General features: G+C 33.4%; 1 protein-coding gene across 1 annotated transcript; it reads right to left on the bottom strand.

Moving 5' to 3' along the window:
- On the bottom strand, positions 3,430–11,152 carry LOC109214251 (pleiotropic drug resistance protein 1). Its single transcript, XM_019378147.1, has 20 exons — positions 10,595–11,152; positions 10,128–10,248; positions 9,838–10,011; positions 9,548–9,707; positions 9,382–9,458; positions 8,253–8,306; positions 7,769–8,161; positions 7,397–7,678; positions 6,981–7,297; positions 6,717–6,877; positions 6,518–6,621; positions 6,280–6,436; positions 5,985–6,187; positions 5,563–5,895; positions 5,185–5,475; positions 5,009–5,092; positions 4,564–4,925; positions 4,302–4,473; positions 3,958–4,212; positions 3,430–3,861 (listed from the first exon to the last, which is right to left on the bottom strand). Exons 1-20 carry the CDS (start codon positions 10,945–10,947, stop codon positions 3,604–3,606), a joined length of 4,311 nt encoding a protein of 1,436 aa, XP_019233692.1. The 5' UTR covers positions 10,948–11,152; the 3' UTR covers positions 3,430–3,603.

Genomic DNA, 11,453 nt, shown 5'->3' with positions numbered 1-11,453 from the left:
CATTTATCTATATTTAGTCTTTTTTTAATGCCCTTCACTAGTCTTATAAACTTTATTTGTCAAAAGGTTACAAGTATAAGAATCTACCATTTTTCATATATCATTAGCTCAATATATACATAAACAGAAGTTTTCTCGTCTTCCTTTGCTTCTTCCTAAAGAATCAAGCAAAATTACTTTTTTCCTATTTTGCATATATAATATGGATGTTAGTTTGATACATGGCACTAAGAGTATTTTGAAGGCTCACAAAGTTCTTTCATTGAAGAAGCTTCACCACTTTCCATCAAAGAAACTGCATAATCAAAGTGCAAAAGGTGAATATCTTTTTTACCATTTTCAAATTATTGTGCTTAGGTGAAATTATAATATATCCTTTTTAGTTTACAATTTTCGGTTGATATTCAGATGCAAATTCAGAATTTAGAGATAGTGAGTTAAAAATGAGTATGATTTTATAATATGTAGCATTTTAAGAAATGTTTTCGTATATTTATACATAATTCAAGCTGAAAGCAATGTGTTCCATTAAACCCACATAACTCTCCCTAAATCCGTCTCTTGTGCAATTAGTCTTCGAATTCTTGTTTTTGTTTTCTACAGAAGCAGTATTTAAGCAAGAAGCCACATTCTTGCGCCCGTATATGTCTTAATCCAATATTCCAATCAGTCAAGATAGCAAAATTAACATGGATCCATTCCTATATGTAAGAATCAAATTTCACAATAATCCTTACACCATATATTCAAGACGAAATCCAGGTATGGTAGTATATGTTTAAATTTTCGAATGTGTACATTTTTTCACTTTATCTTATTTATGTTTCAGACACTTAGTATTCTTGAATTAATTCAGAAAACATGTATTCCTTATCTAATCAAGCTAGTCCAAGACAGTGGTCAGCTTTACATGTTTCCCTTCTCAACCACAAATTTCATGTCCAGAGGCGGATCCAGGATTTAAAGTTTATGGTACAATCACGTGCATCATAAATAGTGATTTGACCGGTAAGACTAGTACAAAACTGTTGGGATTTTTATTTAATTAAATAAGTGCGAATGGGAAATGGAGGGAAAAGATTTGGAGGAAACGAAAAGTTTGAACTGTTCCTTCTAAGACACTTTGTCCCCCATCGGAAAATGAAAAGGAAATTCTAGAGAAGCATATCTTCTAGCTCTTAAAGAGTTGAGAAGAAGTGGTGCCTCGCACCGTTGTCGCTCGGCTTCGGCTTCTGCTTCGGCTTTTACTGCCGTTTACTTATACTGTTTATATTTTTGTTTCCTGTTTTATTTGTAGAAATTATTTTCGAACACAGATTCTAACAAAACAACATCTGTGCATGTCTTTCTTGGCCATTTATCATTTCCAGTGTAAAAACAGAACATGTTTTCTTGTTCGAATTCAACAATTGTTACAAGTGTACGTGTTTTCTTGCAAAGCCTCTGTTATTTAGTGTGGATATAGTATGTGTTTTCAATGACTCTGTAAACTCTATCTAAATACATCTCATGCCTGCTACTGTGTCCATTTTTCTTCCTTATCTGTTTAACTAAAGGGTTGTCTGAATTATCAAAATTCTCTTTGTCAATCTCAAAATGATGCATATTTAGAATGCATAGGTGTATTAGCTGTACAATTTGTTAATCTGAATTGCTTTTTATCATAATCTTGATTGTTGTATACCAGAGTCTATTACTCAAATGGTCACTGAACTATCCCAAATTATCTCCTAAAGTCACTTTTCTTTCGTTTGTAACAACAGTCACTGAGCTATGTCTATTGCACTCAGAAGGTCACTCAACTAGATTTTCCAAATTTTGGATTGTCAAATACCTATTTTACCCTCTAAATTATAATTATTTATCTTCTTTTTATTATTTTTAAACTTTTTAATATTATGATTTTTCCCTTTTTAATTTATATTATGGACTTACCTATAGAATAAATAAATATTATTTATAAATTAAAAAAATAAAAAGTATTTAAGCATATATAATGCTGGAATAATAAAATAATGAGCATAGTAAAAAAATTAATTAGAATAATTTGTTAGTAATAATATTTTAGTACTAACAATAATTCAAATTTATTTACACAATTCAGAATAAAAGAAAATAAAGGTTGTAAAATATATATTCAATGCACGTAATATAAAAATAATTATTTAAATAAAAGTATTTTTTAATAGACATTATATATTCTTGAAATTATGCTCAATTATGCTATATATATCCTATGCACGACTTAACATAGCATATTTTACCCTATACAGATAATCCTCCTGCTTTTCTGTGACATAACTTTGTGTCGCGGAAAGTTGGTAGAAACATAATAATATAATTGAGCGTAATTTTCAGGAATATATAATGTATATTATAAAAATATCCTTATTTAAATAATTATTTTAATATTACGTGCATGTAGTATATAGTTTACAACCTTTATTTCTTTCATTTTGAATTGTGTAAATAAATTTATGAATTTTTGTTGTTAATACTAAATTATTATTACTAACAAATTATTCTAATTAATTTTTTTTACTATGCTCGTTATTTTATTATTCCAGCATTATATATGCTAAAATACTTTTTATTTTTTAATTTATAAATAATATTAATTTATTCTATAGGTCAGTCCATAATATAAATTAGAAAGGAAAAAATCACAATATTAAAAAGTTTGATAAATGTTTATAATTTAGAGGGTAAAATAGGTATTTGGCAATCCAAAATTTGGAAAATCTAGTTGAGTGACCTTCTGAGTGTAATAGGCATAGTTTAGTGACTTTGTTGTTACAAACGAAAGAAAAGTGACTTTAGGAGATAATTTAAAATAGTTGAGTGACCATTTGAGTAATGGACTCTTGTATACCATTATCTTGTATTTCATTTATCTATATACTTTACTTACCTATCTCTATCTCTTTTTATAAGGAAAAACTATTTATAGTACTACATAGAAAAGAGGAGGGATGTCAGTATTTAACAGAATTAATACAGGTAACTAAGAACTTCTGATTGAATTAACAGAAGTACTTAGATATCTCTTTTTCACTTTTTAGCCGCAGAGTCTTTGTGAACCTATACGACTTTCATTCTTTCAAATTGTTAACTGAATTATCTCTGACTTCATTATTTTTATTCAAGAATCTACACATCTGAAGCGTCATTTCTTGACTTCATCCGTTTTCGCTCATTTCTTTGTTTTTTTCCTTCTATTTTTCTATTCTAATCCTTCTCTCTAATCTTCTTTTTCCCTTTCTTTCCTTGATTTAGAAGAAGAAAGCACAGAAATTTGAACCTTGTTACTCTTTGAAGGTATTGTCCCTATTATCAATAATACTCATTCTTTAGCTTGTGTTAAATCAACTATCTTTGCTGAAAAAATAAAACTATTGGGAGAAGGTAAAAACAAAATGAAGCCAACCATGGAACAAAACTGCTGCTATATTAACAAATAAAGTTTGGATTTCCAATGAATATTACAACAACATACACCTAGTATTCAAAAGTTGAAAAGAAAGACTTTCTCAAAGTAGTAACCTATACATACTAATTTTGTAACCACTTCTTCCTCAAAGTTCTTCAGTTGATTAAATTCACTTATCTTCTCTGGAAATTGAACGCCTTGATGGCAAAAGCAAATGTAAAGGCAAACACAAAGACATATGCAGTGAGCATAGCTGCAACAACTCCAAGAAAATCATGCTTAAAGCCAAAGTAACGTCTCAAGAATTGTTCCACAGTTTCATTATCAGATAGTTTTGTTTGGATGTCTGCGAATTGTGATGCAACCAAACCATACAAGGTCCATGCAACCGGGTTAGCCCAGTAGTACCATCTCCACCATACAGGCATACGCTGTAGAAAACAAAACAAAAAAAGTCATTTTTCGAGCTATAGATCCATTTTACATTTGTATCTTATAACTAGGATATAAGAGTTTGAGGATCTTACAGGTCGTGGAATGATGAATCCTGAGAAGAGATTCCATACACCATAGAAGAAGGCAGCAACAATTGAAGCCACGTTTTGATTTGGTGTGACAGCCACACTCATCATACCGTAGAATGTAAAGTACAAAAGGGTGAAAAACATGATGAACAAGTACCAAAAGAACTTGCCAACATCCCATTCGAATCCAATCATAGCATAGACAATGATACCATAAAACACAGATTGTACAAATATGTAAGGGATTTCAATGGAAACCTGCAATATAGGAAGTTTTCATGAGTACTAGGAACTGAATTCAAATCTGAAGTTGGTACATTTACCAGAAAATAGAACTTGTTATTCACCTGTCCAAAGGCATAGGGGATGGCAGAGTACATTCCAGCAGCTCTTTCTCTGTAAAATACTGTACGCTCAACGGCTACAACTGGTTGCACTGATGATGCATTTTGTACACCAAGGAAGAGAACAGCAGCATACATTGATCCCATGGCGTTTAAAAGATCTTGGCTCTTGCTCCTACAGTAAATAAATTCCAGTTTAATATTAAGGATTTTAAGTAGTAATCTACTTTCTATATTTGTTTAGTTTTCATGCTTCTGTACTTACACTTTAGTACCAAGATCCCAGAACATTGTCCCGAAGATTAGTGCTATGAATGTCGTGAAGATGAATCTGACTGCGGTGTAAGCTGGATTACGCCAGTATGACCAGTGTTGCTTCCATAGGCAAGCCATACATTGCGTCCAGAATGATTGTGAGTATTGAGTTTCAAAATGCAAGTCCTTTGAACCAGGGCGAGGGACGCCTAATTCACTAATCAATGCTTTGTTCCTCCTGTACAGGTCTGAGTTCTTGTACACGTCGGTGAAATCAACGCCTAACATCATTTCTTGAGCCGAGGCTGTGACTTCTAACATCCAAGTTGCTGGGTTGTAACCCTCCTTGATTTTTGCTACCCCAGGATTTGACTGTATTCAAGGTAAAACTAAGGTCAGTGTTCGATCATATACAGTGGAAAAGGAAAAGTCATTCTCTCTTTCGTACAACTTACTTCAAAGTATTTGATCAAATGGCAAGAGTGGCGACCCAATGGACCAACGTATATCTCTTGTCCTCCTCGTTTCATTAGAAATAGCTGCAAAGCCGCTTAAGAGTTTAGTACTCGTTGTTATAAAAAGATTAAATATAAAGACTAGCTGGATTGTGCTTAAAAGATAAGAAATTCACCTCATCAAAGGCTTCAAAAATGTCGATGCTAGGCTGATGAATAGTACAAACAACGGTTCTTCCAGTATCGACAGTGTTCCTAACCGTTCTCATAACAATCGCAGCAGCTCTTGCGTCCAGCCCTGAAGTTGGTTCATCCATGAAAATGATAGAGGGGTTTGCTACCAATTCAACTGCGATGGTCAACCTTTTGCGTTGCTCAGTTGAGAGACCGTTGACTCCTGGCAACCCGACTAAGGCTGATCTCAAGGGTCCAAGCTCAACAAGTTCCATAACTTCATCAACAAACATCTGCAAAAAGATGATCAAAGAAAATGTTACGAAAACTGCTACTTTCTCAAATTGTCTGAAGGATGAGAGAATTTCAGAGGAACTGACCTTTCTAGTTTTTTCATCAACATCTTGGGGTAAACGAAGCCATGCTGAGTAAACCAGGGACTCATAAACTGTAACATAAGGTGAATGGATGTCGTTCTGCTCACAGTATCCAGAAATACGAGCAAAGGTTTCTTGCTTCTTGGGATAGCCAGAAATCTTGATGTCGCCGTCAATGTATCCTCCTGTTTTTCGTCCAGCCAAAACATCCATTAACGTTGTTTTACCAGCACCACTAACACCCATCAAAGCCGTGAGAACACCTGGTCTGAAAGCTCCACTCACACCCTTTAGAAGTACCAATCTATCTTGACCAGCACCTTGTTCTTTCATTTCCTGCAAGTAGTCACAAATTTTAGTTAACTACTGAACTAAGGGCAGGGATGTTGACATAAGAGTGAATTTTTCAGTTAGTAACAAGTCACCTGAGGCATGTCAACGGAGTATACAACATCATCGAAGGTGATAGAATGGGGTTCAAATGGAAGAACCATTCCCTTCTTATTATTATTATTTTGACCCTCACTGATGGAATCTCCTCCATCTGTGCTAGTTATCTGGGATGAAACTTCACCATTTTCAGCATTGTCACCGTCTTCTGGTAGCACTGCTTGTGGCTTATCAAATGCTGCCGATATTTATAGTATATATGTTAGTAATTTTACGTTTTTGATTCTCTTGGTGAAACATGAAATGGAAATACTCAATAGGGAAACTCACGGTTGAGATAAGCGAGTGCAAGACTGTAGCAGAAGTTAAACACAACTGTAAATCCGACAAGTGCCCCAACACCAATCCAGTACCAGTATGCCTCCGGAAAGAAACCTCGAGACTTCACAACTGTAGTTCCAAGGGTCTCGTTTCCACCTGGCACAATCTGTTTTAATGAGAGCGAAAGTTAGCATTCATAGATGAAAAGGATAAACCATTGAAGGTGGCATTAGGTATAGAGCCTTACATGATTCCATTTTTTCCCATCAAATTCGTTCACAAGAATTGAATTCACAGAATACATCATCGGCGAAGTCCAGTAACCCCAAATCCACCAGCTTTTCACATCATCTGCACCATTAGGCAAAATAAACATGAACATTAGTAGGTTTGGTTTAACAAGAAAAGAGTTTCTGGGAACACCTGATTAAAATCACAAAATATACCTCGTGAAAGGACGAAACCACCCAATGCAAATTGTAAAAGAAGAGCAAATGATCCAAATGTGCTTGCAACTCCCATGGTCCTTCCTACTGCCCCAATGAATCTAAACAATCCTGATGCCATCTGGTTTACAACTATGAGCAGCAAGAATTGTTTCAAAAATCTGCACAAAAAAATAGTGATTAACAATCATGGGGTAAAAAAATTAAGTACTTGTTAAGATAGTTTCGTCACTGTTTTGTGTAGCCTATTCTCCCTATATGTACCTTGTAATATTAGGATCAAATCCAATGACGTAGTAAGTTAAGATCACCCAAAGACCGACTTCAACAAGTGTTACAGGGATTTTGAGGATCCATGAGGGAATTGCATAAGCCCATGAAGGGAAAAAGAGAAGGTCTCTTTGCTTGTAAAAGACGGGAAGCTTGAAAATTGTCATGGCAAGCTCAGACATCCCATTGAACATAATCATAATCACCACGAAAAAGAGAGCACCAGCATATATTCCTCCATCATCTGTAGTATCTCGTGGCATCTCAGTACGGAAGAAGAGTGTCATTGTTATAAGAGCCATTATCGTAAGCTGACAAGACAGAGGCAAATACAAAGCAAACATTAGAAGGTTCATGCACATCGATATGACAAGATGAAGGACTTAAATCAGAATTTCAAATAAACCAACCTGAGAGAACTTGAACATGTAAACAAACGAGTTCCTCTTCATTAGTAGAAGTTCTCTTTCAGTGCAAACCTTCAACAGCTCTTTCTTTCCTATACCATACTTCTCGTTAGTCAAAGCAGCAGGGTGACATTTGGTCTTGTCAAATGGAGTAGCAAGCTCATCGCCTAGTTTCCTTCCAACATGAAAAGACTGATATGCCTCAGCAAATTCTTTCGATGTAATAAACCTATAAGGCTCATTCCTCTTTGACCAATATTGCTGTTGATCCTTCTTTGATGTCACCTGCAAAATATTTCAAACTTTCAACATTAGAAACCGATTTTTCATCAATGCTTCTAAACTTTACATTCTTTGTTTCTTTGTAAAACATACTTCTTGCAAGAAGTCGGCCACGCCTTTTCTCTGGGGGCATTTGAATCCCATGGATTCAAAGAACTCGAGCACATCATCACGCGGACCCTGATAAACAATATACCCATCGGATAACAGAATAATATCATCGAACAGGTTGTAGGTCTCGGGGGCAGGCTGCAACAGAGAAATAACAGCAGTTCCCTTCAAGATTTGAACAGATTGCCTTAAGGAATTCACAATGGAGTATGTTGTGGAACTGTCCAATCCAGTTGATATTTCATCCATGAAAAGTGCTTTAGATGGTCCAACAAGCATTTCACCGGTCGTCACACGCTTCTTTTGTCCTCCTGAAATACCCCTTATCATATCATCTCCCACCATAGTATCAGCACAAATATCCAGTCCCAAAATCTGCAGTAGAGCATATTCAATTGTTATAATTCAATCTTTATTATCCTATAGTTCATATATGTAAAACATGTTTGGATATTGTAAGTGTTACCTTAAGAACATAATCTGTAACAACATTGGCTTCTTGTCCTTCTGTTGCTGCAGCCTAAATTCCACAAAACAATAAAATGTATGATTATTTTCACAAATGAAGAATTTTATTTCATAACTGGATTGACAAGTTTCCTAATTAGATGCATCTTCTATTTCCAAAGGTTATTGATTAAATTATTAATATCCTGAGGCCTGGAGCCAAAAAGAACATAATTAATTTAGGAAAAATGACGTTGTATAGTTGCTCTCAAAATTATATATATATATATATATATATATATATATATATTTGACTAATATAGNCTACCTCTACTATTTAGTGCTATATATATATATATATATATATATATATATATATATATAATATATCTTTTCGGCTACCGAATGAAAATAGTTTCTAGCACGGGCTAAACGTGAAAAAAGCCCCATAATTTATACTAATATACACTAAGAAAAAAGGCAGCCCAGTACACAAGGCATCCCGCATTCGATGCAGAGTCTACCCTAATATACACTAACAATTTTTTAAACTATCTGTATATCTTGACTATGAAATGGCAAATTGTTTGCATAATGTCAAAAACTTTTTCATTTTTGTGTATGTGTGTGTGTGTGTTTTTTTTTTTTTTTTTACTTTTTTTTCCTTGTTGCTGCAATTTCAACATTTGAAGTAATCTAAAGTCAATATTGCAGTATGAATAAGAAAAAATTACAACCGTCACTTTGAGGTTGCTAGTATTTGTTTTCTAAAGTCAATATTGCAGTATGTGTGTCTTTCCAATAGCTTTTTGTTTGCTTTTGCTAAATTTTTCTGTCTCCTACCTAGAGGTTGCTTAACTTTAGACTAATGGGGTCAAAAGTGTAATATAGTCTTACTTTGTTAGCCACCTTTTTGGACCCAAAGGAATACTACTATTTAAATATTACTCCACTAAACAGCTGTCCAATAATTTTGTAATTAAAAAATTCATTTTTTATGAACAGAGTACGTGTATACTAGTGTGTCTTTTCTCTATTATTTATGTGGGGTCTGTAAAGAGATTGATATTTTTCTTTTTGTGGGTTGAAGATATTTCTACTATTAAATCATTTTCACACAAGAAAACACAGTATAGCTCTTGTCTAACCTTCATATAGATGTCAATATCAGCATCTGGTTTGATATTAGCTGCTTTTTCTCTTCTTGACAATTCAGCTAACATCTCTGCAAAAGTTTCCAGGAAAAACAATTTTAACATTTAATTTAAAATTTCTATTTTAACCCCAAAAAAAAAATATTAGTAAAATACTAACCAAAACGAGAGCCAACGCCTTGACATCTTGCAGAAAACTCCAAAGTTTCTCTAACAGTCATTTCCCCAATATGCAAATCATGCTGACTAATATAAGCTGCTGTTCTTTGTGGCACAAATTCATGTAATTCGTGTCCATTATATGATACCTTTCCCGTTACCTGATTTTACAAGAAAATTAAAAAAAATTATAAATTTTTTTGTTTAATACGTAGTTATGTTTATGTTTCTGGACATAAACATAAATTAATCGAACCCATAATATTTGAAAACGAAGAAAGATAATTTTACCTTTAGAGCAGGATCAAGTTTTCCAGCCAAAGCTAATAACAAAGTAGTTTTACCAGAACTAGGAGGTCCCAAAAGTAGAGTCATTCTACAGGGCTTGATAATACCACTAATATCCTTAAGAATAGTGAGTTGCCTCTTTCTACTTGGGAGAATATGCAAAGAGTTCAACAATGTCTAGAACCAAAACATAAAAATAAAAAAAAATTAATTTTTTTGTTAGATTCAACAACCCCTTTAATCAAAACAGTAATGAAATGATAATAAATAAAAAGGAATTATCATCTTTTTACCTCAACAAAGTTAGTCATGAAGTTCATAAATGTAGGCAAACCTCTACTTCCCACATATGCATCTGCATCTATATTTAGATGCTCATATCTCACTTCTATTGTTGGCAAATCAATTCCAACCCTGCAAATTAAAAAAAAAAATAAACATTAATAACAACTCAAAATTAACCAAAAAAAAACCCAACTTAGTTATCCAAAAAAGGGATCTAAAACAGGAAAGGAAAATAGACAAAGAAGTTATTTTCCTAGTCTCGAGTTCTAGGAATGAAAAAACCTCCGTAGGAAGTACCAGACACAGAGCTAGAATTTAAAGTTTATGGGTTCGAGATTCTAATTCTTATAGTTATTGGGTTTTAAATTAATAATATGTATATAAATTTAAGATAAATACAAGGTTAGAACTAAAAGATCATCCGCTACGTATATGCAATTTAAAAAAAAAAATAAGAATAAGAACTTTTATTTACCTGTCAATTCTGTTCTTGAGTTTCAACAAGAACTTTTCATTATCTTCATCAGCAACTTTAACAAGTCTCTCAAGCAAATTCTTCCTTTCTTGAAAACCAAGATCATTAATGTCAACTTCAGCAGCAGCACCTTGTGAACCAAACAAAAGACCTTTTCTTAATCTATCAAAAGTTGGAAGTTTTTCAAGAGCAGCCCATTTAAGTGCCTCTTCATCATCTTCATCTCTAGATGAACGTGAGAATATTTCTACACCATTATTTCTCCATATTGAATTGCTATTTGCCCTTAAACTCCCTCTCGTACTTCCTCTTAAACTACTCCCTCGCAAATTACTTAAATTTGCTGGCTCCATCTTGTAACCAGAACACTTATATCACAACTTAAACCTCAATGCACTAATAATATTTTTTCACAAAATGAAACAATGGGTTGTCAAGAAAATTTCGAGTTTTTTGGTTTTTTTTGTTGAGTGCAGAGAGATGTAGCTCTCTCTGTATCAAAATGGTTAAAATGAACAAAAGAATGAAGGCAAAGAAAAGAGTTGCTGTTTAAGTCTAAAGGTAGAGAGGGTTTATATAGTCAGCTATTTCAAAATAGGCGGCTGTTAAATTTGATGAAGGTCAACATAAAAAGAAAAAGAAAAAGGAAATTTTTATATTTTAGTTCCTTAGAATTTGATGATTCTCATCATAGTCCTTGTAACATTTAGTTAAGCACGTTTACTTTTAAGTTTTAACTAATTGGTATTTAATTTGCTTTTTTATCCCTCTAACTGTTAATCTTTACAAATTTAGCTAGTAAGTGCAAAACCATTAAATAATCGATGTGTTACGCTAAATTTAAAGTATTACTACAAAT

Source organism: Nicotiana attenuata, chromosome 2 (assembly GCF_001879085.1).
Source record: "Nicotiana attenuata strain UT chromosome 2, NIATTr2, whole genome shotgun sequence".
Taxonomy (NCBI): Eukaryota; Viridiplantae; Streptophyta; class Magnoliopsida; order Solanales; family Solanaceae; genus Nicotiana; species Nicotiana attenuata.
Note: the sequence above shows the minus strand (reverse complement) of the source record. Positions and strands in the feature narration are given on the sequence as shown.